A 27,713-nucleotide genomic window follows, 5' to 3' on the forward strand; every position below is an offset into this window, starting at 1 on the left:
CCCTTCTCTCATTTGGGTCGGAGATCTTTACAGACAGCCTGTCAGATTTTAAATGCAGGTTTCAATGATTTGCCTACTCTGTTTTTAATTTACTGATTCTTTTTATTTTTATTGCATTTTGAAGTTTATTAAATTACTCTTTTCTTAATTACTTCTAAAAAGCTACATGTTGCTTCAGGTTTTATTTGAGGGTTTTAGATTTTTGTTTGTAAATAATTTTAAATAAATTATTCCAGTTTTCTACTACGTGTTATGTCTGTAACATAAAAGTCTAAGTTTGTTGTTGAAAGCTGACAAAATGTGAAATGGTATGATTTCCTTTTGGTTTTGAACACTTTCTAATTGGTTAGTTGAACACTTTTAGCTCAGCCCACTTTCTTGGAAGTCCAAGTTGGGTGACCCCCCAGCTTCCCTCACACCCCTCACCCTTGCAGGCAAGCAGCCTGTCTGAGTTCAGCCCCTTCGACTGGAGGCTCGGGTTTATCTGGGAGCAAAGAGAAAGCCATTCAGGGGCTGCGGGCATCAGGTGAAGGAAGTGCTCCGTGCAAACGCTCGAGGGAACAGAGAAGAGACTGGAAGTGGAGCAGGGGATTTGACCTTTCTTAATCATAAACCCGGGTTTGTGAGGGCGTGCAGGGAGCTATGACAGGGTTCTCTGCTCTTTCGGTGCTCGTTCTGTGCCAGCTTCTGTCATCATCCTCAGCCCAGGTAAGGCTCATCCAAGAGCTGCATCTTTCCTCTGCTGAAGACACCTGCACCATGTTTTAGTGTCTGACGGACGTGTGATGCAGGGCCCGATGGGTCCTATTATTGTTTTGTGGATGATAACTCAAAGGCTGTTTTACCTGCAGTCAACCAGGAATCTGCTCATTTATCAATTCAGATTAAACTGTGTGCAGGTCAGTCCATAGCTGCTGCAGTCGGAGCTTTATGTTTTCTCTGAACCTGTGGAATGTGCAGATTGGAGGTCAGTGTGCACAATGCAGCCTCTGTTCATTCAGCGCTCAGAACTGAGTTCAGGAGTGCTTCTGCGAAGTCCTCACAGAGATCCATTTGTTCAATGAAGTGAGCAAAAGAAACACTGATAATCTAACATAATAAACTCTGCACAAAGGAGGATTAAAGCGTCTTCTATTTGTATTTTCTTTATGTTTTTCATGGTGTGCTGTGGCATTGCATTGGATTCATTTGATGGTATATTCCTTTAGATGAACTGAAGGTGTCTTGTGAAGTTCCTTGAGATGGTGACATTTGGCACAATATACATAAACTTAATAGAATTGGATCATTTCTGTCAGGCTTCATCTTGCCAAATTTTCTCATCAGATCTTAAATGTAGTTCAGGCAAAACCGTCTTGTTTTAATGCTTTTTATCTCACAGAGACCTGGACTCAGAGGACCCCCTGGGCCACAAGGACCCCCAGGACAACCAGGAAGGGATGGCACTGATGTGAGTTGACCAGACACCTGGGATGCACTCAGAATTTGCCTGAAAGTTGGACCTTAACAGGTTTAACTATAAACCAGTAGTGGTGATTAGATTTGACTTTTTACCCACCCGGCCAAACTGTCTCACGTTGTTTAATTTTGTTTTTATAATGAAGATTTAAGAGGGAAGTGGATACGCCTCAATGGCCAATGTTTAGTAATTTATTTATTTTATGTGTTATATGATGACATAATTTAACTCCAGAAATTCAGGTATGGCTTTTGGATTGAGTGTGCAACCTCCACCTCATCTCATTATTAGTGACCCCCATCTGCCCACTCATTAGAAAACATTCTAGAGGTGACTGTTCTCGTGGTGTATTTTTACATTTGGATTTCAGGCACGTTTTTTGTGCATAAATGGAGCACAATGTCTATAAATGTAAGGTTTTATCTCACTGACTCCTCCTGTAGCTCCGCCTACATTAATTTAATGATTACCTGTTGGATTTAGGGAGGCAAGGCTTGTTTATTGCTTAAAAACTGCAAGTCTCCTTGGGTAATTAATATTATTTTATAGAAAATTAAGTGCATCATGTCAGTAAAAGTGGAAAGAATACACTGAAATACTCATCCTTTATATGGAAATCACAATTTATATAAGATTTTGCTTACACTGTCTTTTAATTTATAAATTGTCAATGCCAGTTAATACAGAAGAATCCTTTTAAATGTCACTGATACAGAACATTTCATCCCATTTTAGCTCTGAATATTTATATTCCTCCAGTACGGTTTGGGCACACAGAGGACCCATTCATACATTCCCCAACTCTGTGAGACCATCTAGGGTTTCAGCTCGCACCTCCTCCCTGCACCTTCCTCAAACCACACTGAGTCTTTCAACATGTGACCAGTCTGCATGGCTTCAGCCAAGAGCTGTTTGTTCTCCCCAAGTCACTGCAGGGAAGTGAAACTGTAAATAGTGAAGCAGTTAATGCACTCCTTGCTTGGGTTACAGATGAATAAGATGCAGAACCTGCTCCTCTCAACTGCAGTTAAACACAGAAGATCTTCACACTGGGGAGGAAGTCATTTTAGTCATTTATGACTGAAAAATGTTAAAATCGAACTTATTTTTTCTGGTTGACAGGGGAAACCTGGACCTCCTGGGCTGCCAGGGAAAGCTGTAAGTATTACAACCATTCTGACAAACTGTGGGCGTGGTGAAAGGAGACAGATACACAAAAGGTTTTATTAAGGGTTGCAACATTTTTATTTCCGTTGACGTCTTTGCAACAAGTCAAAATAAAGTTGTTGTTTTTTAAAAATTTTTAAGCATTTTTTTGATCTCGTCACATTAATCCAACCATGATGCAAACATAAAAAAGTGATTAAAATGAAGGCTTTGTCATTATGAGCCCTACCACAAAAAAATGTTGCTATTTAGGATAAATCTTCAGGTGATTGTATCAGAGATTGACAATTATAGAATCATTTATTGTACAGGTAACAAATCTATCATGATTGGAAATGTGATTTATTATGTTAACAATAAACTCTTACCAGAGATCTGTAGGGTAACCAAAAATTACTCAAGTCAGATTAAAAAAGTATTTGGTAAAAAGGTTGCTTCAGTACTGAGTAACCGTTTGATCATAACATCAGATGTTATGATGATTATAAGAAATAAAATAAAAAATGTAAATCTAACTACAACATAACAAATTCAGGCAGAAGAAATACACATTTCCATTTCAAGCTTTTGAAGCCAATAATTACAGCAGGTAAGGTTTACGTGTTAGAACTACCATTGACAAAAAAAATATTTTGTTCACTTCACCACCTAATAGCACACAGGCTTATCAAATAGAAAATAACATTAGAACAATGAAGCTGGTGTATAAACAAGAGGTCCCACTTTAACATAAACTCTAGGTGTGTGTCTGCGCCTGCTGCATGTTTGGTTAAAACACGTTTGTTCTTCATTTAGTGAACAAACTCGAAGCAGTCTGAGTGGCCTGAAATTTTACTCAAGTAAGACTAGCGATACTTCAAAATAATATTCCTCAAGTAGAAGTAAAAGGACTGTGACGTAAAACTACTCCTAGAAGAACTATTTTTTTTAAAGTTACTCGAGTAAATTTAACTCTTTACTACCCACCTTTGAACAACTGATAATGTTTGTAAACGTCATAAATCTGACCAACCGGTTGGTGGGTGTTGCTTTTGCTGTTTGAATTATTTCTACCACAGTTGGTTCAATGAGACCTTCAACAAATATCAATATATCTAAAAATGTGATTGAAGGCATCTGCTGTGAACTGTTCAATGGTTTATTTGTACTGCTTCATGTAACTGAAGTTGCAGCTTTAATAGAGATTTTGAGTAGTTTTATTTTACAGCATTGTTTGTGTTTGCAGGGGTCTGTTTGTACACAGCAAGAGATACTCTAATTTTGAATTGTTACTGTAATAAATACCTGAAAATATAAAGATAAAGCTTAACTCCATATCCCTAAATTGTGTCTACATTGCAGCAGTGGGCTAAACAAACATTTAAATTGGTTATTTAAGTGACATTAAGTATTTTTTTTTTTAAGTTCTGAGGATTATTCAGCTACACACAAAACACTGTTTTGTCTGTTTATAAAATGTAGATATCTCTAGTTAAACTGGCTAAATAACACTTTATTAAATCTCCCTTGGATCTTTTGCAGGGCCCTAAGGGTAAAGCAGGAATATCAGGACTGCCAGGAAAACCAGGTTTGCCAGGACTTCCAGGAATTGATGTAAGGGTCCAAATCCTCAGGGCTTCCATTAATCTCACATCTCCTGAAGAGAAGCTGTAAATGATTGGTTATTGAGGTTATTTAAGAACCAGCAGTGGAAGAAGTAATGATGGTGCTATTCATCCCTAGGGTTTGACTGGTCCTGATGGTCCTGCTGGCAGAGATGGACCGCCAGGGGAAGCAGTAAGTGTATCTTCTGATCCTCCAGTGATGTTGACGGATACATTTTAGGATGCAAGTACAAGATTTTAAAACCTGAAATGTCCCCTAGCCTGCCCTGGATCAACCAGCTAAAGTCAGCAACTATCAGGACCCATCATGACCCTGCAGGTTGTTCTGGTTCTGTTCAATCTGGAGGCTCTCATAGGCACGAGGCCTGTGTTCTCTGTCACCACAAATTTGTCTAATTGGCTCAACTTCTTGGTGAGGAATATTATTAATGAGGGATCAGGATGAGGTTATATTTTCTGCCTCTCCCTAATCCGGCCTGGAATGTGCCCCGTTTCCCACCAGTAGGAAAAACTGTGGGCGATATAGACTCTTTTTCTAAAGGAAACAACTCATAAACTCTGAATGGTCATTAAGAGAACATCCTGTGATCTAACAAGAATTATAGTTATCATAATACATCAGATTTATGAAATAACAGAGAATCAGTGACCACTGTCCTCTCTTTGCCGCCACCTCCCAGCTAATTAGCCAACTAAATGAGGAAGCCAGTTTTAACTCATGTCCATAATTATGCAGATAACTATGCTGCGACAGCTGGCTCTGAGTGATTAAGCGTGATACAAAGTTTAGATGTGACACAGATCTAATTAGGTACAACTAGTATTGGTGGACATTTGTTTTACATTTTTATTTAAAATCAGGCAAAAAAGACTTGCAGAGTAGCGGACGTTAATGGAAAGTATCCAGAACCATATTTTATTAAGTCTAACGAAGTAGTTTTTAAATTCTGTTCACTTTATCATTATTTTGTCATTGTGAAAACTCATCTACAAAAAATATATATATATATAAAGTAAAAATAAAAAAACCTAAACTTAATTATATTAGGAAAGTAAAAGTCAACAACTAAAAAACAACTAACCGAGTTATTTTTCAGCTTCTTCATCCCCTCACTGTGGACTTACAGAGACTGTCTCACATTTTAATATTTCAGATCATGTAATTCATTTTAAATATTAGACATACCCTGAGTTAATAAAAAAAACTAGTTTTTAAATCACGATTTCATTTGCAATGGAAATAATATGAACCAACCCGGCCCAATGCCACCCCCTTTGTTAAAGCTGACTTTAGTTTCACAAGCCATGCAAAGTCCTGATTACTGCAGGGATGTTAGAATAAAGGAATCACTTAAACAGAACCTGAATGACAACATGAAGTAGGCACATCATGCCCAGATCTATTTAATTATAAGAACAGATGAGAAATAAAGTCATTGACATCTATCAGTCTGGAAAAGGATCCAATGCCATTTCTAAGGCTTTGGATCTTCAGTGTGAACCATTTTCCAACAATGGAGAGAACTTGGGACAGGTGTGATACTTTCCTGGACGCTCTACCAAATTTACTCTAAGATTCATCATGGGGACTACTGCAGACCTCATTTGCCTCAATTAAGGTCAGCATTTATGATTAAACAAGAAAAAGACAAAGGCAAAAATGGCATCCACTGGCGACCAAAAGGAACACAAAGGATCCTGTCACATTTGCTAGAACATATTTGGATGATCCGCAAGAGATTTAGGGCAAAAAAAGCTTCTCCAGAGTAAATTTGCCAATTATCACCAACACTTGATGGCAATTGTTGCTGACAAGAGTCAAGCAACCAATTCTTAGGTTTAGGGAACAATTACTTTTCCCAAAGGAGCCAGTTGGAAAGCTTTTTTTTTCTTTTATAAATAAAATCATAATTTGAAAACAGCGTTTTGTATTTACTCGTTATCCTAATTAATTAAATATTTGTTTGATGATCTGAAACATTTAGTTGTGAAAGAGAAATAAAACAGATTGAATCTGTAAGGGACCAAATGCTTATTCACAGCACAGAACACAAAGAGCTCACATCTTTTTACCTGTTGTTTATAAATTATTTGGATAATGCTTTTCCACATGAAGATATATGTATTTCCTTTTTTGCCAAGTAGAAAGCTGTCTCAACAGCAAAAAATACAAAATGAAATGTTAGTAATTATTTGCCTCCTCAAGTATAAACTCTGGAGATGCACGTTTAAGCCCACATGTAACAAATAAAGAGGATATAGATACTGGATATTTTGAGTAAATTAAAAAACTTTTATTTTATAAAGTTACTCTCACAGAAAAACAAAAAATCTAAATTAAAAGATTTAAAAACACAAAAATAGGGCATTCGAAATTTAAAAGCCACAGGAGACACATGTATAAGAAGATAAAAATGAAAAAGTGCTAATGCTCATATAAACCTTGTTTTTATAAAGAATCCAGGGATTCAGCCAAACACAGCTCTGGATGCAGGTTGTTAAACAGCCTCCAGGCCACAACCTGACACACCTCATAGTGCTAATTTCGCACAGATTCCTTATTTTTTTCATTAAAACCCAGCTGGATTTCTCAGTCCACTGTGTTCTCTCTTGCTGCCAACAGGGTGAAGCTGGACCTTCGGGGCCACCTGGACCTCCTGTAAGCAATCACACACACTATACATCTACAACAGATAGCACAGATATTTGTCTTTGTGTAATCCTATGTGTACCTGCTTCACTTAAACACTGGATCTTTTCATGCTGTTAAAATCAGCTTTAAACAGGCAGCTAGAAGATGAGGACACAGATGATACTGTTTCCCCTTCAGACTCTTATACCAGAAAACTGCTGACATTGAAAACACATTAGCTGCAGTGTAAAACTTTATGATGGATGTTTTTTTTGTCAGTAAAATCTTGGTTCCTGGTGTGACTTAATTTGCCTTCCTGTGTCTTCCGTAGGGCAGGGGGAGACCAGGAACCCCAGTGAGTAAACGTTTTCATTTGAAATAATCTGCTTGCATTTGTCGTATTTTGTTGTACTCTGATGCCTTCAACACACACAATGTGACTTTTGTTTGTAGGGATTACCAGGAACCAATGGGCTGCCGGGCGGAGTCGGGCCTCAGGGATCAGCAGTAAGTATATATATATATATGTGTGTGTGTGTATGTTAAGGATATAGTTAAGGATATGCATACGTATTTCAGAAGGTCATAATGAAGCTTCATTCTCTGTCAGATTATGGACTTTTAAAATACGTGAAAGGATTTCTATTAAGCATCAGAGCCTAGTTTCAGTGTATAAGTGTTCGAAAAGTAAGTATTACGGTACCTTGCAAATGTATTTGTTTGACTTTTCACAGTCCTAATATGTTTTAATTGGGTTTTATGTGATAGAGCAACACAGGACCATCCATGCACTTTGCCACAAAACATGTAGCGGACACAGCAAACAGGTTGAAAGAGGTGCTCTGGTCAGATGAGACCGAAATCAAACCTTTTAGCCTGTCATTCTGCATACACCGAACACTCTGGGTGACAGGTTTGTGGCAACATCATGCTGTGGAGATTCCTTTCTTCAGCACAGACTGAGAAGCTGGTCAGAGTTGGTGGCAAGATGAATAAACGAAATACCTGGTAATCCTGCAAGAAACCTTGTTGGTGGCTGCAAAAGACTTGAAACCTAGTTGGATGTTTACCTTCCAGAAGGACGGCGATCCTAAACATACATCTAGAACTGCAACAGAGTGGTTGAATACTTTTGCAAGGCGCTGTTAATCTGACTTCTTGTGTCAAACTACCAAACTTTACTGCGAGAAGACAAAAAAGGAAGATTTGAAGTAGAGGTGGACCTTAAGCATTGCACCAAAGTGAGGGATTATATCTGGTTGAATAAAAGCAATAGATTTAGTTAATTTATCTTTTAAATTGAAGCTGCTAAAAAGGTCCTAACACCAGTGCCTTTATAATCTGTTAGGGTCCAGAGGGTCTTCCAGGACTTCCAGGACCTCCTGGCCCTGATGGACCCCCAGTAAGTGCAATTACTAACATCTCATTGTATCTGCTACTGCTTCCAGCCGAAAGCAAGAAATGAAATATTTGTGATTTGTACATTTTTTTCCTGTCAGGGGCTTCCTGGTACCCTTCAAGATCTTACTGGTGATCTCCTGGTAAGACGTATGCACTGCACACCACAAACGCTGTAAACTGAATATGTGTTTTCCACACAGTGAATGTGGAGTCCTCCGCATCATGTCTCTGTCTTCTGCAGTGTCCTGCTATCTGCCCTCCCGGTCCCCCCGGCCCACCTGGGATGCCAGGATTTAAGGTAAACAGTTTATTTTTAGCTGTTTGGACTTACACACTGCTGTGTCAACTAACCTGCTTTTTTCGATCCATGTTTCACCACACAGGGACACACTGGACACAAAGGAGACAAAGGAGAGCCTGGAAAAGACGGAGAGAAGGTGAACTGAACATGTGAGACAAATACATCAGCTGTTATTTATGAGACATATCTGATGGTGGTTTTAAGTGTCCTGTGTTATCTCTAGGGGGACCCTGGTCCACCGGGACCACCGGGTATTGCAGGAACTGTTGGTCTTCAGGTGGGATTCAGGAAGAGAATTTGTCGCATAACTGAAAATTACAGCAAATTTTATCAGCTGTTTTACCTTCAAAGCGTGTTTTCCTGCGTTTTCATGGTGCATTCATGCTGTGTTTCAGGGGCCACGTGGTCTGAGAGGTCTACAAGGCTCAATGGGATCTGCAGGGGACAGAGTAAGCAACTTTATAGCAGGATCCCTCCTTCCTTCATTACTTTCACTGCCAGTCCCTCTACAAAAGTCGGACAGGTCTGGAAGCCTTAGCTGACTTCAGTGTCATTTGTTTGTCTCCAGGGCCTCCCAGGTTTCAGAGGCAAGCCTGGCATAGCTGGAATCATTGGAAAGACAGTGAGTCACTCCTTGTTTGTTTCATTTTGTTCGGCGCAATGTTGTTTGTTGGTAGTTCACAGCAAAAAAGGATGGCCGGTCCCATCAATGAATAGCTGGGTGTGTGTTTCATCTGATGTCTGCAGGGCGATGTTGGGGAAAAGGGACCACAGGGATTTAAGGGACCTAAAGGAGAAATTGTAAGTCAAAAAATGTTTTTAAATTTTTTTATATATATGAGACACAATCATTTTGTTAATGCTGTAAAGCATGTAAACTATTGGCATAATTTAATTCTTTACTCTTTTTCATACATTTTTGCCCTCTGAGTTCTTCTGCCATCTTTGTGCTGTTTCAACCATTCACACACCTTGGTTATTTCTAACTTTTACACTTTTTAAAATATTCAACACACTTTGTTCTCACTATTTCACCTTACGTTCAGCTACAAATCCATTCAAATGTTAGACGTGCTACAAGACATTGGGGTATCACCAAATGCTTCAGTGTATTTCAATGTTTTTACAAAATCTTAGTTTAAGTTTAATGACGTTTTTCTTGCATAAGGAGGATGACGGTACTCAATCCTTAGCCGACCTCGTTCATTCCACAATTTTTGCAATCGTATTCTTCATATTGCCACCCCTCTAACGAATGAATGAATGAATGAATGAATTAATTAATTAATATTCAAGTGTCATGCACATCATGTGCCCAGCCTTTATAGGCTTATATGACACCATTAACAATTAAGAAGTAGCCGTTTACAATTTACACAACTACAGTCAGCTGTTTATCCATCAAATTGTAGGAAAATCTGTTATCTTTTACATAGCGTGACTTTCAAAAAAGAGTAAGTTAAGCAATTTTTGCTACTTGGCTAAGAAACAGGAAAACCCCTTCCACTTGTCCATAGACTACAATGTAAAGATCTCCTACACATATAAACTCAGATTTTCTTAATTTTATTACAGTTTTTGCTTCATAGGAAAACTGGAGTTTATGTTTTTACTTTCACCTTTTAATTTCTACCAGTAACCCTTTTTTACTTCCCAATATTATCCAAATATTACAAAGGATGAAACATTTTTTTGAACACGTTCATTGAGATTTAAACTTAAGAAAATACATAACATTTATTTTAAAACCATGTTAAATGTATAAATATTCCAATAACGCATCTGAGTCTCTACTGCTCAGATATTCATGAGATGTATTCTCTACTAATATTTTCGAATTAAGTTTGTACTCTTTAGGAACTGTTTCTGCTTCGCTTCAGTTTTTCAGTTGATCAGAATTTAATGCAGACAATATTTAAGCAGGAAATGCAATTGTTCTAGTTAATAACGTCCACGGTATGTGTCTTTTACCAGGGCAAAATTGGTCCCAAAGGAGCTCTGGGGGGAGCAGGACCCAAAGGGGAGCCTGTAAGTTTAAATTTGAAAAATCTGAATGTTTAATGTACGTTCAGGTCCGTGAGGGTCATATCTGATTACTTTGACAGGGTATACCTGGAAGAGATGGGAAAGATGGAGCACCAGGGCTGGATGGCGAGAAGGTGAGCTGGACCTCCTCTTGGAATATACTTCTGCATAAGCTGAGACTTAAAAGGGTCAGAGGGTTTTGCTTTCTGCCCACAGGGTGATCCTGGACGTCATGGAGTAGTTGGTGAGAAAGGACCAAATGGACTTCCTGTAAGTAACTAATTAATCAGTGGATTCTTTATTCTATGATTTATCACTTTATTGGAATTGTCGCTTATTGGAACCTATTGATTTTATTTTTAAAACTGTAAGAATATACTTAAGCTAAATCTGTAAATACATTTTTATATATTTAGAAATGAATAATTAGTTTGGTAACCTTTTGACCCTGACATAAATTAGGAGATAATTAGCACACCGGGAGGAAATGCGGGGCGTTTTTTCTTTTTTGCCTGTCAAATGTTGGGTGAGGACGGGAGGTGCAGAAAAATTATTTTTTGACCAGTTTTTGGAAGATATAGGAAAAGTTAACTTTTGTTTAAATCTGAGTTTAATAAAGTATTAGATAATTATTTGGATTATAATTTTGCAAGAAATTAACAGCATATATTTCTCAAATAAAGTTGTTGGAAGTGTGTTCAGAAACAAACCACCTGTTACCACCCTTGGCTTTGCTTGGACATTTTTGTTTTGGGACAAAGAAGGCCGTGACAGTAACTTTATTACTTTATTTCGTATGTTGGAATAAAGCCAAACCCATGTTTTACTCACCTAGAATAATATTTACCCTACATAAGATGCAGACGCTGTATGTTGCAGTCAATGACGTCTTAGGAATCCTCCCAAAGGCATCATTGTCTGCATCTTACAACTTCTAGATACACTACAAAAAATTTAGCATGCAGACGTTTTTGTGGACCAGAATATGCTAATAAAGCTTGATGGATTAAAAATTACCTTACATTTAACACCCCTTCTCTTCCTTTCAAGGGTTTGCCTGGAAAAGCTGGAGCAAAGGGGTCAAAAGGACAAGTTGTGAGTATTTTGACAAGAGAACAGTCAGAACCTAGTGTCAAGAACCATGAAGATCAGTTGTTCATCCTCACTTCTTTTTATACCAGGGTGATCCAGGGAAGTCTGGGGAGCAAGGACCCTCTGGAGAGCCAGGTATTCCTGTATGTATCTGATGGGATTGTTGGGAGAGTCATCAACCGCTCTTCATAGTCGCATAACCTGTAGGTGCACACTTTTAAGGATCTTCTGACTTTCCACAATCTATTTTCTTCAGGGTGAAATTGGCGTTCCAGGAAACAGGGGGATAGCAGGTCCCAGAGGCGTGGCTGTAAGTTCATACTCTCATTATAAACTGAGAAAACTGCTGACCAGTGATAGTTACTGAACCTGTAAATGCATTTACAGCGAATGAATTAAGACGGTCTTGTTTTAAGTCAGGAAAATATTGAGATTAAACTGTTAAATATTTTCCAGCATGTTAAAAAAACAATCTCACCTCCAGTTTTCATGAGTTCTTGATAATTAGAAAGAATGGAAGTAATATAAAACACTAATGCTAAAAGACCTTAACAAATAGCATGCCACAACTAAATTAAACTGAAATAGCATAATAATAGCATTTGGCCTCTGCATCTATTTATATGCTACAAAGGCAATACGAGTATCCCTTTAGATTCAGAAGCTTACATGAGTGACGTTAATTAATGATGTAGAAATACATGCGGGGATCAGAAAAGGAAAGGCCTTTGTCTCAAATCAGACTCTGCAGGAAACCAAAATAGAAAACGGTCTTATAACATACTGTGCGGCATAACAAATATTTCACAATGACAGCATCAGTTTGCTTACTTCCTGTTCTTTGAATCGAAATAGCCTCATTAATAGTCTAGTAGCGTCACATGATTATGTCTCTTTCTAACAGGGAGGTATTGGACCAGCAGGCAATTCTGGGCCTCATGGAGTTAAAGGCTTCCAGGTCAGTGGCATGAAATCCCAAATTATCATGTTTTATTTAAGTTATTATTATTTTTAGGTAAAGTTGCTGATTTTGTGTGTGTGACTTCTGCTGCAGGGAGTCAAAGGAGCCTTGGGCGACCCAGGTCTTCCAGGGCCAACGGGACTCCGAGGAGAGTTTGGTGAAAGAGTGAGTTCCTACAGTAAATGGATCCAATTGAGCCTTAAATTTGTACTGTTTTCCTTAACCAGATTGATTTTGAGATCATTTAGAAAAAAGGAGTTTAAATGAACATCCCTAGAAGTTCTGTTTGGTCGAGTTAACATTCAAAACGTTTCCTATTCACTGTCAATTTGAAAGGATGGAAACAATAACTCCACACAGACACTGCATAGATGTTTGTGATCATATGAGGTAATAACCAGGTCATCCATCCTCGGCTTTATCAGTTTAAACTCAGACTGCCGCCAGGAGAACGCACGGACACAAGGTGGCCTCCTGTTCAGAACCTGAAGACAGAACAAAGCTGGCCTTTATGTCAGTCCAGATTTCCGTCAACTAGCCTACCTCCATCCCCCCTTCCTTCCCTCTCACAGAGAAGCAAATGCTCGGCATGTCTCTTACATATTTACCCCCTCTCTGTTTCCCACCTCTTTAGGGTCCAGTTGGAGCTTCTGGACCAAAGGGAGACATAGTAAGTCAGTTAAAACTTATCTGATCATCACGTTTCAGTGTTCTTCTCCAGCTGTCTGACAGAAGCTAACAATCGTAAGATCTGCATTTAATGTAGACCATGTTGTTTTTCTTCAGTATTGATGAACACAGGACGTTTTGGGGGCCTTTAGGACGCGTGTTTTCAGATATTTAATCAACAAATTGAAATTTTGTCTCATTCTGTAGGGCGTGGCAGGAAGTGATGGTTTACCAGGAGAGAATGGAGAGCCTGTAAGTATTTTTGTCCTAATCTAACTGGTGACTCTTGACTTTTTCAGCACTAATCAGCTGTTCAATACAGCAAAACTCTGCAGTAGTAGAGAATACGCAACTTTTTAAATGACTCATCCAAAAATGAATCTCTTTACTTAGCAATAAGATGTTGCATCTTGAGCAATCCACAATTAAAGAAAAACAAATTTGTTTTTTTAATTTTAATATTTACTTTTTAGAAAAATAACTAAAGTAAAAACAAAGAGACTCTAAATAACTAATAAAAAATAAACATGACCAAAAAATAAATGGCACATTACTTGCACAAAGTTAGAAAAGAACAGGGGTTATTTTACTATTAGAATTAAACGGATTAAAACTTCTCAAGTATTTTTTTATCTTTCAGATGTCAAGAGAAATATTATTTTTCATGGTATAATTAGGAATTTCATGACTTAACAGTAACTTTAAATGAAGGAAAAAGAGTTTGGAAGAGAGAGAAGGGACGATAATAGGTGAAGTTCACAGACGTCCAGAGAGTCCTGCAATCATTTTAGCCTCCACTCAGAACAAGAGGGGAAAGTGTTGGCTGGTTCCGACTTCTGTGCTGTAGTATGACTTACCTACAAGTAAACCTGTACCCTGATGGATATGCAGCGCCCTCCTTGACTATCATCTGGATAGCACTGTCTTGGTTGGCCAATGGTGATCACTTTCATAAAAGAGGGGTGGTTGTCTCTTTCGTGCCATTTCTGAACGACTCAATGCCTTTTATTATGGACCTGTTTTTCTGTGCAAATAGTGCACCTTCAGTAAAAGGTTTCTAAAGGGTCCCGTCTGGGATAATTGAAAAATACAGGAAGGGCATCTTGCAGAACTTCACTAAAAAATAAGCAACTTCACTGTAGCTGGAGTCAGTTGGAGTCACAGATGTATCAAGAAGATGGGCGTTGTGTTTACCACTCCTGCGCCAGAGACAACATCAAAAGCATCTTACCTGGGCTAAGAAGAAAAACAGACTGGACAGTGGTCCAATGTCCTCTTATCAGTAAATTTTGCATTTCATAGGAAATGAACCTCACAGAGTCTGCAGAAAGAATGGAGAGGCACAAGATTCAAGTTGCTTTAAGTCTAATGTGAAGTTTTCACAGTCAGTGAGGATTTGGGGAGCCATGCCGTGTGCTGGTGTTGGTCCACCTTTGTTTTATCAAGTCCAAAGTTAGATGTCTACCAGGAAATTTTAAAGCACTGCATGCTTCCTTCGGCTTTATGGGGATGCTGGTTTCATTTTCCAGCAGGTACCACATTAAAGCCCATAGTATTGTTGTGGTTAATAGTTAGGAAACTCACCTGAACTGAACATTGTGGAGAACTTATGGTGGATTATCAAGAGGAAGACACCAGACCCAACAATGCAGACAAGCTGAAGGCTGCTGTTAAAACAACCTGGGCTTTCTTAAAGCATCAACGGTTAGCCGGGCTTATTGCCACCTTGCCATTAATCAATAACGTAATTCATGCAAAAGGAGCCCAAGCCAAGTATTTAGTGCTTTTTACTGTAGAAATGCTTTTCAGTAGGAGGACATTTCTGAACTAGAATCCCTTATTCTATTGGTACTTATGTAATATTCTAGTTATACGAAACTGAATCTTGGCTATAAGCCATAATTATCAAAATTATTAGAAATGTGTGTAATGATATACAGTATGTGCACGTTTCTCTTTGTGAATTGCAGTAATGAAATAAATGGTCTTTTTGATGACATCCAAAAATACTGAGACCCACCTGTAGCCAAATGCTTGAATACCTAAAGAATGCCTTTATTTTCAGGGTCCATTTGGGCCAGTTGGACAAAAAGGAGAGGTAAGATACTTAATCCCATATTTACAAAATCTCATCTTTAAAAGCATGTCTCCAAATACTGTTTTGTTTGCCAAACATACCTCAGATGCTGTGTGGGTGTAATTAGCAGTGCAAGTTTGCTCCAAACTCCCTCTGCGTCTGTTCCTTCTCCAAACATTAAAAATGGCGCCTCACTTTGAGCAGTTTTTGCCCACTTGTCAAAGTCATGGCATATGCACGCCCGGCTTCACATTCCAGGTTTAATAGGATTATTTAGAGAAAGGCACTGCAGCTTTAGCTCCATTGGCCTGTTTGCTGCTATCGCCATGAGGGAAAAACAAGTCACACTAAGCTGCAGCACAATTTGTGTAATTAACGACACAGCGTTGATGAGCCTCACTCCCTTAGTCTCACTTACTGTTTGCTGTGCTCTTTGGAGTAATTATCAGTCAAGAAGAGTCCATATGAACCCACCCTCGCCAAGTTTATTTTTCTGGTGGTGTTTAGTCAGCGATTAAATCTCTTTAGGAGTTTGGATAAAAGGTATTGGATAAAACCATACTGAGCAATCAAAACTGATAATTATTGCTAATTGCAGTCAGGAAAGAGAGGTGAACTGGGGCCCAAAGGTGTAACGGGTCCAGAAGGCGAGATTGGGGCAAGAGGACCTCCAGGAAAACAAGGACCAATGGGCTTCCAAGGGGAACAGGGTCAGCCAGGAATCGCAGGAAAGACAGGTGTACCTGTGAGTGGGATTTTTTTTTTTTTTACAAACAGCTCTAGTTTTATCACCAAAATGAGGTTACATTTCATACATGACCTCTTGTGTTTCAGGGAAAATTGGCAAGTGAGCAGCACATCAGAGAGCTGTGTGGTTCCATGATTGATGGTGAGAGATCTTAAACCGGATCTCCAATTACGATCCACACATTTACATGCTGAGTAAAATAAATATTGAAGAGTTTATACCTTACAGTGTTCTCTGTCATGCAGACCAGATAGCACAGCTAGCAGCCAACCTGCGAAGACCCCTGGCACCTGGAATGGTGGGCCGCCCCGGCCCTGCAGGTTCTCCAGGAAAGCCGGGGGTTGCTGGTTCTGTTGGGCATCCAGGTACTCGTGGACCACCAGGATACAGAGGTCTGCCAGGAGAACTTGGAGATCCAGGTCCCAGAGGTACGAAGAATTATACAGTTCTCAACAAAGTGCACAAACTGTGTTGAATTCAGTCCAAATTATTACCACACGGGGGCCAAGCAATTGTCCTATTTAGGCAACACAATGATGGACATGTAAACTATTCGATTAACAAAGAATGGACACCAGAGGACGTTTGTGGTGGCGTGAGTAATGCACCGTCCATCAGCTGCTGAAGACTAGTGTCAAAGTAGTTGAGTTGAAGTAAAAAACAATACAATCTTCATTATTGCTTACATAACAGACCCCCAGCATGATGTTGCCACCACCATGCATAACAGTTGGCAGTTTGTTTAGTTTTGAAATCCTCATTTATCTGACCATAAAATATTTGTCTTATCCACGAGCGAATCTGCAAATTTTATTTGAGATTGAAAGTGTTGATTTTCAAGCAGGGGTGTCCTGAGAGTGACAGTGTGGCGGCAGCATCATTCAATTCAATTCAATTCAAAAATACTTTATTAATCCCAAAGGGAAATTAAATGTTGTTATAGCTCATATTATGAAGGTTTCCTCAAAGAGCCGTTGTAGATGCTGATGGCTGTGAGCAGGAAGGATCTCCTGTAGCGCTCCGTCTTACAGCAGATCTGAAGAAGCCTCTGACTGAAGACATTCTGTTGTTGTAGGACAGTCTCATGAAGAGGATACTCAGGGTTCTCCATAATGTTCTTCATTTTATGAAGAATCCGTCTTTCCACAATGATCTCCAGAGGTTCTAGAGGAGTCCTCAGAACAGAACCAGCCTTTTTTATCAGCTTGTTGAGCTTTTTTAAGTCCCTGGCTCTGATGCTGCTTCCCCAGCAGATGATGGCAGAAGAGATCACACTCTCCACAACAGACTTATAGAAGATATGCAGCATCTTGCTGCAAACACCAAAGGACCTAAGCTTCCTCAAGAAGTAGTATCATGCTGTGGATCTGTTTTGTTGAACAACTTGGGTGGAGTATTTAAGACAGAGGACTACCTCCAAATTATTCACATTTTACCTCAACTTAGCAGCTAGAAAATAAAAGATCAAGACATTATTTGGTTCTCTAACGGAGGATGATCCCGCACATACATTAAATCAGCTCTGGAAGGTCTGGAGCAGGCTAACATTAAGCTTTTAAAATGACCCTGACCTCAACACTATAAGAAAATTACATTTTGAGAAATTCAAACTTAAAGTTGTTTTTAGTGTATCACCAGTCCACCCCAAAAGAACAGCTCAAAAGAATTCTTAAAGGGCTAAAATTGTTAAATGTTTCGTTTTTCATGACAGGTGATGTTGGTGAGGCCGGTGATAAGGGACCTGTTGGCAAAACCATTGATGGACCTCCAGGGGACCAAGGATACCAAGGTATAGGGCAGATATTTTATATCGCCATATGGATAACTGCCTCTAATACTCACTTAATCTTGTAAACCTTTTCTCGCCCCCAACAGGTCTTCCTGGAGTACCTGGAATTGTCAAAGATGGCCGTGATGGGTCTCCAGGAGATCCGGGTGAGCCCGGAGAGCCTGGCAGGGCAGGCAGGACAGGGCATCAGGGTCCTCCAGGGATCTGTGATACATCAGCCTGCCAGGGAACGTCACCGGCTGGGAAATCCTCAAACCCCAAAAACAATTAAACATGACTTCCTGCAGCCTGACTGCTCCACTTTCAGGAGGGGAGGTGTTAACATGAGAGGAATGAGACAAGAGAACCTTCACAACAAGTCCTCTTTATTTAAATACATGTATCACAAGGAGGAATAACATCTACAAGTGTGAATGGAGGAACATCCCACGAGTGACAGGAACACCAAAGCAACTGAGAGACCCAGAAAATTACAGGTAACATCTTGAAATAAAGTGGATCAGGCAAGGAAAAGTGCAATAGAACAACTGTATTGACTCAAATGTGTCACATAACAACTGGCATGAATTTGTAATTGTCATTTCGATGCTCCATTTGTTTCGGTTATCATCATTGTGGCAGACAACACCCTGACAGCAACTGTGACCGTCTCTGATGTGAACGCTCATTTCACACAGCTTATTGTGTAAATCACAGGTGTTACCTCAATATACTAACTGACCGTGTAAAATATGGACATAGGTGCTGGAGCTGTAAATGTACTGTCCCATGTGCCCAGAGATTTTGTAGAATAATTCAAAAAGACTTAACTGCTTTTTTACAGCTTGTTTTTTTTATATTACTTGTAAACTGAAGTTAATTAACTAAAGCTAAGAGAATCATAAACAGGATAACGTTGTGGATGCATAAATCGGACATGTATAATTCATTAATAAAATTAGGAACTTTTTAATTTTTTGGGGGTTTTTCAATGTGCAATGACCACATCCACTGTGTACCACCGGTGCTGTAACTATTAAATATACATTACTTTAAATACTATTTATTATTGTGGGTGACTGTTGTATGTACAGTAAAATGCTACAGCGACATGTTGTAAGAACAAATAAAGCCACTTTTCAGTAAAACATTACTCTTCTCTACATATCAGACCAGCCAAACTATTCAGAAATATACACTCTAAAAACCATGAAATCATTATACCTCCACTAATTCACTATTTTGCAAGTTTAAATACCAAAACACATAACTGCATACACAGAATAGGATTTATAGTAAGTTGAAGAACGTTCGGTATGAACCTCAGCTAAAAAAATCATGCAGCTGGATGTTTTAAAGAAGTATAAAAGTGACACGTATTAATAAAACAAAATGGATGAAGAACAGTCTTCTTGCCATTAGAGTCCTTCCCATTTTTAAACAGAAAACAGTGCCATCTGGTGTGAAATATATTTGTTTTTCAGTTTATCAGTTGGATAGAAATGGTTTTGGCAACTCTGACACTACAATGACACATAGTGGTCTTACGATGCAACTGCAGAAAACTTTGAGCCTCATTTAGCCAATGGAAACCTTCCACTCTTTAAGGTGGGGTTAAATAATCGGACTTTTCAATCACATAAAATGTCAACTTTTCAGTTAAGCCCTACAGACTCTTAGTTTATTGATTATTTTTTTTAAAGTGTCCTCTTACATGTGGAATACGCATGTAGTAGATCATTGTTCTGCTGCCAGAGGAGTGCTCAATGTGTCGTCTGAATTTGGGTTGGATGGTTGCTGACCTGAAGAGGCACTGGACTTGAAAAACTCTTTTCTCTCTTTTTTGAAGATCGTCTGAAACTCCTGCCAAAAAAAGAGACGATCATTTCCAATATAATCTGTTTTTGTCCCAACTACAATTATCAATAGTTGTTTTTCTACATGTTTCCATACTGAAGTGAAGAATTAAAGACATATTATAAGTTGAAAGTGCATACACTTAATAAAAAGAATCAATACATAGTGTATACCTTTTTCATGACTTCTACTATTGCTCTAATATGCACCATATGAGAACCAGCCTTTATGCTTGAAGATGTTCACAAATTTGCACCAAATTTGTAATGTTATGATTTAAAGACATTTTTATTGTAACCTCTACCTTGTGACATGGTGCTTCATAATGCTCAAAAATACACTGACCATCACCAAAGTGTACAGACTACTGGACGATGTTATTTTCAGCAGCATCACACAAGGAGTGTAGCAGAATGCTTCACCACTGGCACCAAACAACATTCACCAATGCTCCAAGGGACAAATGGTTTTCCAAATGTTACAAACAACTGGAAGGATTCATCTGAAAAAATATCCTTGTACCTTTCTGTAGAATCTAAGTGTGTCCTATTTTTGTTGAGCAGAAGTGGCTTCTTTTCTGCCGTTTGTCATGAAGCCATTGTGTAAAATCTTGCCGGGACTAGCACATCCTGAACACTCTTGGCAGTCCTGAACTTTGCTTCTCGCTTTGTCACACCTTCCTGAAAACCTGTTCTTTTAAATGCAACCATAGCTGTGATGTGTTTACATGTGAGGAAATTTACATGCAAAGCAATGATGGCTACACACTTTTCCAGGGAGGTAAACATCTTTTTTCAAGTGATTTCAGCGGCAGACCTTCACAGTTTCTACTTTGCCCATGATGAGACCATAAAATGAAGTGGTCATTTAAATGTTTGCAAAAGACTGTGCAAATAGTTTTTGGCTTATTATTAAGTGAGTTTGTTACATGTACATGAACTTTGATGATATCCTGTTCTTAAAGTCCACCCTTGCCAGCAATAGCAACTTTAACGTTTCTATAAACATCTTCCACAAGGTTTAGGAGTGTGTTCACAGTTAGATGAAGGTGTAGAAGAAGGTTAAGGTCAGGTCTCTGTACAAGCAAGTCAGGTTTCTCCACACCGAACTTTATACGCCTGCTGCGCGTACGGGTGTATAAGTCTATGTTCTACATAGACCTACCTCCTTGAAGCTGTCTCCATACATTTGATTGATGTATCTCAGGAAAGCTGTGGTCCATTGTAGCGTGGTGACTTTGTCTGTGCTAGAGTCACAGAACGGTACCATCGTGTTCAGCTCGTCACAGCACAAGCGGATCCTCTTCCTGTATATAACCAGACACATATACAGTAAATGCAACCTGTGTACTTTAACTTTGTCTCTGATTCTAATGAGTCAGGTCCCCTGATTCACATACACATTTTTTTCTTTTAAATATTTATTCAAATGTGGACCAAATCTGATGAGGGTCATTTGGCAAAATAGTTTTATTTAGAGGATAAGCTAAATCCAGCTGATGCTTACTGGAAAAACACTTGAGGACAAATGGATTATTAAAACCACGTTTCTATAAGTCTTTGATGCTAAATGGGTTTTTTGGTGTCCATTCTTGTCTTTTGAAATAAAAACAAATATGTGCATCTGCACAAAAGTTTCCATCTATGCTGGAAACTGTCTAAATTATTGCAATAAAAGGGGTTTAAGAAAGAGGACACTAGTCAGTTACTTCATAATTCAGTACAGAGGAACATCACAATGGTTGTATTGCCTGGTCTGCTCGTTTTACCTTGGAGCTTTTTCCCCCAACCGGCACGTTATAATCGATAAGTCCAATATATAATTATAAGAACCGATTAGAAAGAGCAGAGTGAGGAAAATATGGATTTATTCCAACCAATATTCAATTCAATTCAATTTAGTTTATTTATATAGCGCCAATTCACAACACTCCTCAGCCTCCCTGGTAAGGCCTACGCCAGGGTATTGGAGAGGAGAGTCAGACCGATAGTCGAACCTCGGCTTCAGGAGGAACAGTGTGGTTTTCGTCCCAGCCGTGGAACACTGGACCAGCTCTATACCCTCTACAGGGAGCTCGAGGGTTCATGGGAGTTTGCCCAACCGGTTCACATGTGTTTTGTGGACCTGGAGAAAGCATTCGACTGTGACTGTGACTGTGACTGGGGGGTGCTCCAGGAGTATGGAATCGGGGGCCCTTTATTAGGGGCCATCCGGTCCCTGTACGAGCGGAGCAGGAGTTTGGTCCGCATTGCCGGCACTAAGTCGGACCTGTTCCCAGTGCATGTTGGACTCCGGCAGGGCTGCCCTTTGTCACCGGTCCTGTTCATAACTTTTATGGACAGGATTTCTAGACGCAGCCAAGGGGGTCTGGTTTGAGGACCAGTGGATTTCGTCTCTTCTTTTTGCAGATGACGTGGTCCTGCTGGCCCCCTCTAGCCAAGACCTACAGCATGCGCTGGGGTGGTTCGCAGCCGAGTGTGAAGCAGCTGGGATGAGGATCAGCTCCTCCAAGTCCGAGGCCATGGTACTCGACCGGAAAAGGGTGGCTTGTCCTCTTCAGGTTGGAGGGGAGTTCCTGCCTCAAGTGGAGGAGTTCAAGTATCTCGGGGTCTTGTTCACGAGTGAGGGAAGAATGGAGAGGGAGATCGACAGACGGATCGGTGCAGTTGCCACAGTAATGGGGGCGCTGTGCCGGTCCATTGTGGTGAAGAGAGAGCTGAGCCGAAAAGCAAAGCTCTCAATTTACCGGTCGGTCTATGTTCCTACCCTCACCTATGGCCATGAACTTTGGGTCATGACCGAAAGAACGAGATCACGGATACAAGCGGCTGAAATGAGCTTCCTCCGTAGGGTGGCCGGGCACTCCCTTAGAGATAGGGTGAGGAGCTCGGCCATCCGGGAGGAGCTCAGAGTAGAGCTGCTGCTCCTCCACATCGAGAGGAGCCAGTTGAGGTGGCTCGGGCATCTATACCGGATGCCTCCTGGACGCCTTCCTCGGGAGGTGTTCCAGGCACGTCCCACCGGGAGGAGGCCCAGGGGACGGCCCAGGACACGCTGGAGGGACTATGTCTCTCGGCTGGCCTGGGAAAGCCTTGGGCTCCCCCTGGAGGAGCTGGAGGAGGTGTCTGGAGAGAGGGACGTCTGGGCGTCTCTGCTGAGTCTGCTGCCCCCGCGACCCGGTCCTGGATAAGCGGAGGACGACGAACGAACGAACGAACGAACAATTCACAACACATGTTGTCTCAAGGCACTTCACAAAAGTCAGGTTTATACATTCCAATTAATCCTAACCATTGCAATCATTACCTTGAAAAATAATATTGCGGTTTCATGATTTGCTAATATTGTGCATTCCTTATTTGTTGTTCATATACGTACAGATTAAACTAATTCTGGACAAAACTGTGAAATATGCTCCATACTATCCTGGCAAAATTAGGCAATACCTAGGCTATTATGTATTAGAACATAAAACTATATCTACGCCAAAACAAATTCCTTGTATGTCCAAAAACGTACTTGGCAATAAAGCTTTTCTGATTCTGATTCTGATTCCTTATACGTTCTTACAATAAGTTAAAAATTAGAAGAACAAATGCTTAGTGAATATTGCACAATTTAACAAAAGTGAGTGTCCACCAGAGCTGAATAATATATGGCAAATTTAGCATTATTACAATATCACTATACCCATTATCAAAATAGAAAAGCACTGCTAGGATTGCACAAAATATTTATTATTATATAGGTACCATGCATTCATGCTCTCTAAGTAAATTATATGGTGATGACTTTATGTTTGCAATGATTCCAAAGCAAAAACAACTGTTTACAAGTGTTTAGTGAAATGTTTATTTATTGCAAGTCATGTCGACGACATTAACCGATACCACGTCACGTTTTCCTAATACCGTGCAGCCCTAGTGTCCACCTTTGCAGCTTCAGTGGGCGTTAGAAGTATAAGCAGCAGCTGGATGCTGAATATAAGACCAACACCAATTGTAAACAGAGGGCGCACCATTTTACTATTTAATAAATAAAATTATACACTGTGGTGGACTCCACGAATTCAATCAAGACAGTTTCAAAAAGGTTTCACCTGCGCTCCCTCTCTATGCTGTTGTGTCTCTCCCTACGTTGGGTTAGGGATATGCAAGATCGAGCCCTTTTGCAGCCGCCCTTCCTGGACTTTCTGGATGGGTTTGAAGCAGTTTTGGCAGCCTTGACAGGCTCAGAGCACGGGCTGCTGCGATGCCCTCTGTAGACGGCATGTTGCGCCCCACTCACTGCGTGAAACAGCAACAGGATACAGATTTATAATCCTGTGTAGTATAACAGAGAACGAATCAAGTGAGGTTATAATTAGAGTACTCACTTGTACTTTCAGTGATGGCCAACTCTTCCTCCTCTCTAGGGTTGTTGCTGTCAGGACAGACAGTTTTTGTAACAGAGGATTCTGGGTAAAAGTTAAATGAAAAGCTGGGGGACATTATTAAACCCTGGTGTGTGTTGGGTTCAGCCATGTGTGCAATAACCTGCAAATGCAGCAGGAAACATCAATGATTAAACTGTTGGATTAAACATGCTGCCTGGATGTATGAAGCTGAATGATGTTCATTTCCATCCCACCTGACCAAAGACGTTGGTTATCGGGTCGGAAACACCTCCGACATGGGAGCTAGAAACCTTAAAAGGATTTGCTTGATCAGCTTTTACCCACTTTTGTGTTTGAGAATGTGTGAATGCTTCTTGAGCCTCTGCTGAATGCTGAAATACTGTCAAAAGACTGAACAGAAGAACAGAGGTTGTTGCACACTAAGCAAAAAATACAACAGCATTATGCGTCCTAAAAAAATGATTACATTATAATACTGAAACTAACTTGCTGACAACAGCAGAGCAACTATCCTGCTGCCTTGTGGTTTCAGGACACATGCTGTTGAATCTTTTCTCCAGACACACTCTTGCTCGGTTCTTGGAACTTGCCCCTTCCTTCATAGCCGCCTTGATTGGGCTTTCTTCTCCTCCGATTCTGGCCAGCACAAAACTTGGAACCTCACCATAAAACACAGGAGTCTTTTCCCCTGGCATCACCAGACTGTGGTAATCATTTGAGGTTGAAGTTGTCAAGTCAATAGCTTGACTAGACGTGCGAGGGGAAATCCATGTAGAGCAAGAGGCGTCTTGAACTACCAGTGCAGCTGGGGGAGGACTGGCCTTAGGAGTGTCTGAAAGCCCAGGCTCCATTTGCATTTGAATGAATTGCTGAAAGTGTGAGCATTCAACATCTGACATTTCTGTCAAATCAAACTCTGAGCCCACTGTCAGCCCCTGACCCTGGGTCCCGCATGCACCTTGGCTCCAAATCAAACCTACGAAGTCAGAGGTGTGTCCACTTGATGTAGATGATGCATGAAGACTTTTATAAACTGGGGGAAGGGAGGACATATTTCCCTCTGAAAATGGAAATGACATCAAGAAAAATATGACTTGTTTTACAGGCCAAACAACACTTCAGCTTACTCTGGTGTTCATATATTTGTATAAAGTGGCAATACTGCAGCAAAACATTAAGATCAAATCTCATTAGCTACAACCAATACGCCACTGTACTTTGTTGAGATTTTATGTGATCGATGTAAAGTAGTGCTTAGATGTAAAGTGGAAGGAAAATTATGCACGGTTTTAACATATTTGAGAATTTTGGGGTCCATATAATTCTGCAACAATTAGTTTTGCAGAGAGGATCATCAGGTCTGACCTTCAGTCCATCCAGCAGTTTACAGGTCTAGGGTCAGAAAAAGGGCAGCTAACATCTCTGTCAACCCCACACATCCTGGACACAAACTGTTTAGACTTTTACCTCCAGGTAGGCGCTACAGAGCACTAATGACAAAAACGAGCAGACACAGTCAGTTTTTCCCCCCCAGGCTGCTCTGCTGAACACCTCACAGCCAGAGTAATCAGCTACTCTGCTATGAAACAAATAAGCACATTGAACTGCCACAACCTGCAGTGTGTATATATATATATTTTTATTTTTTAAACTCTGAAGTGTCTTTACATGTTGTGGTTGTTGTTCTGAACTGAGGTTTGATATACGATGTGATCGATTGAAACCGTGGTCAAATTCCTTGTTTGTACTCACAAACATGGCCATTAAAGTTGATTTTGATATTAAACAAACCCCCTTTACTCTGGTTCCCCTTATTAAATCTTGCCTTCAGAAGTCCGCAAACTAGTAAAAAAACACCACCTGACTAAATTGAATTGTAGTATGGCCTGCTGTACACTTACTTAAAGACTTGTCATCCACCTAAACCGACAAGCAAGGCAAGGAGAGTCCAAATTAAAGAAGCAGCCAAGGGGTTCATAGTAACTCTGGAGGAGCTGCAGAGATCCCCAGCTCAGGTGGGAGGATCTGTTGCCAAGTTTTCTATTAGTCTTGCCAAACTACCACCACGGTGGCACATGGTGATGGCAGATTCATACTTAAACAGATGAGATCAAAGTTTAATCTTTAGCACTACGTGTGGCAGGAAACCCTTAACGAAAATTCCAGCAAAATATGGTTATTGACTCAAAAAGGATTGAGTACAAATACACACCCATCTTTTCAGATTTGTATTTCGAAAAACTTTAAAATCATGTATTGCTCTTTCCACTCCGCTATTATGTGTTGGTGTGTCTTATAAAAACCTGACAAAACACACTGAGGTTTGCGGTTATAGTTTGACAAAAGTTGAACAAAGGTATAAATACTTGACCTTAAAGTGTCACATTCAGTAAGTCTAGATTAAGCCGCTGAATGGCCGATGAAATAAAACTCAGTTTCCCTAGGGAAAAATTGGGTTTGGGGATTTATTAAAAAATAATTGGTGTTGATATAGCTACAGTGTTAAAATGTGCTTACACTAACAGGTTGTTATGCTGTGGCATGCATTGTGTTAAATTTGCATTCAAAAAGTAAATAGAATGCCTTAAGCCCGAAAACGTGTCTATTTTCAAGTATAAAACACTTAGATAAATACTCAAATACATGTTACAAAATCCCCCTCTACAAATAGGCGGTTGTTGGAGTGATTTCATAACAAATTAACGATTTTTGTTTCTTAAGCATTCAGCGGAGTTATGTGCGATAACTAGTAGCTAGCTGGTGAACGCTACATTAGCATATTTAAACTAAGCCACTACTGAATTCGTACATTAACGTTCACTCTACGTAAAACGTCGCCATCTTTGAATGGATAACACAATACAAACGCGCAATATATGAAATATGGCATTATAATGTAATCCTGTCTACATATACATGTAAAATAAGTACAAATAAGCAGTACTGTTACTGGTTTTCCTAACGGTTGCTTTTATCTGGGTCTTCTGCTTACTTTAGAGATAACTTCTTGGTCGTAAAGGTGACGACGTAGTTCGCCGCTCGGTTCTTCCCTCTGGTGACGACAGGGGTCTCCAACTGTAACACTTTCCATTATGTTCTCCAGTTTGACCGTTTGACGAAATCTTTTTAAAATTCTCTAACATTAAAAACCTTTACTCAACGTAAGGTCATAATGTGTTTTTAAAACGTTTTTATTATTGTCTTTCTTAAGACCCTTATGGCGTCCATTTTTATAAAACAATTGAACAGAGACACATTTTATTTATTAGGCCATACAGAAACGGTGATCACGTTTGAAACAGAATTAAAATTCAAAAAAATAAAAAAGCATCCCAATTACCTTGACAACTGTCTATATATTACATCTGTACTAGTAGACATAAAAACTAACCCTACAACTGTGACAGAAAATCTTCAATACAGCAATAGCATGTATATACAAAAATAATTTTCATGAAATATTTATTCTGAAGGAAAATGATATTTTTGGCAATAGTGAAAAGTGGGTAATAAGTAAAAGTATTTCTAATATATCAAATTGACAAAAAACCCACAA

At 39.7% G+C, this 27,713-nt stretch overlaps 2 protein-coding genes across 3 annotated transcripts; one reads left to right on the forward strand and one right to left on the reverse strand.

Moving 5' to 3' along the window:
* Positions 1 to 417: 417 nt before the first annotated feature.
* col9a3 (collagen, type IX, alpha 3) lies at positions 418 to 18,966 on the forward strand. The gene is made up of 32 exons (XM_047366191.1): positions 418 to 708; positions 1,382 to 1,450; positions 2,582 to 2,617; positions 4,148 to 4,219; positions 4,349 to 4,402; positions 6,854 to 6,889; positions 7,194 to 7,217; positions 7,316 to 7,369; positions 8,211 to 8,264; positions 8,362 to 8,403; positions 8,505 to 8,561; positions 8,647 to 8,700; positions 8,788 to 8,841; positions 8,960 to 9,013; positions 9,133 to 9,186; positions 9,312 to 9,365; positions 10,539 to 10,592; positions 10,670 to 10,723; positions 10,806 to 10,859; positions 11,640 to 11,684; positions 11,771 to 11,824; positions 11,938 to 11,991; positions 12,586 to 12,639; positions 12,736 to 12,807; positions 13,277 to 13,312; positions 13,519 to 13,563; positions 15,377 to 15,409; positions 15,987 to 16,133; positions 16,223 to 16,277; positions 16,382 to 16,564; positions 17,848 to 17,925; positions 18,012 to 18,966. The coding sequence occupies exons 1-32, from the start codon at positions 643 to 645 to the stop codon at positions 18,194 to 18,196; spliced, it is 2,037 nt and encodes a 678-aa protein (XP_047222147.1). The 5' UTR covers positions 418 to 642; the 3' UTR covers positions 18,197 to 18,966.
* LOC124868699 (transcription factor-like 5 protein) lies at positions 18,274 to 27,380 on the reverse strand. Of its 2 annotated transcripts, XM_047366211.1 has the most exons (7): positions 27,150 to 27,362; positions 24,644 to 25,217; positions 24,391 to 24,547; positions 24,137 to 24,296; positions 23,861 to 24,047; positions 20,926 to 21,067; positions 18,274 to 19,767 (listed from the first exon to the last, which is right to left on the reverse strand). In XM_047366211.1, exons 2-7 carry the CDS (start codon positions 25,207 to 25,209, stop codon positions 19,642 to 19,644), a joined length of 1,338 nt encoding a protein of 445 aa, XP_047222167.1. In that variant the 5' UTR covers positions 25,210 to 25,217; positions 27,150 to 27,362; the 3' UTR covers positions 18,274 to 19,641. The 2 variants fall into 2 exon arrangements, with proteins under 2 accessions (XP_047222167.1, XP_047222176.1); XM_047366220.1 differs by lacking the exons at positions 18,274 to 19,767; positions 20,926 to 21,067 and adding an exon at positions 23,604 to 23,738 and having other exon boundaries at positions 27,150 to 27,380.
* Positions 27,381 to 27,713: the final 333 nt, after the last annotated feature.

This window comes from Girardinichthys multiradiatus, chromosome 1 (assembly GCF_021462225.1).
Source record: "Girardinichthys multiradiatus isolate DD_20200921_A chromosome 1, DD_fGirMul_XY1, whole genome shotgun sequence".
Lineage (NCBI taxonomy): Eukaryota > Metazoa > Chordata > Actinopteri > Cyprinodontiformes > Goodeidae > Girardinichthys > Girardinichthys multiradiatus.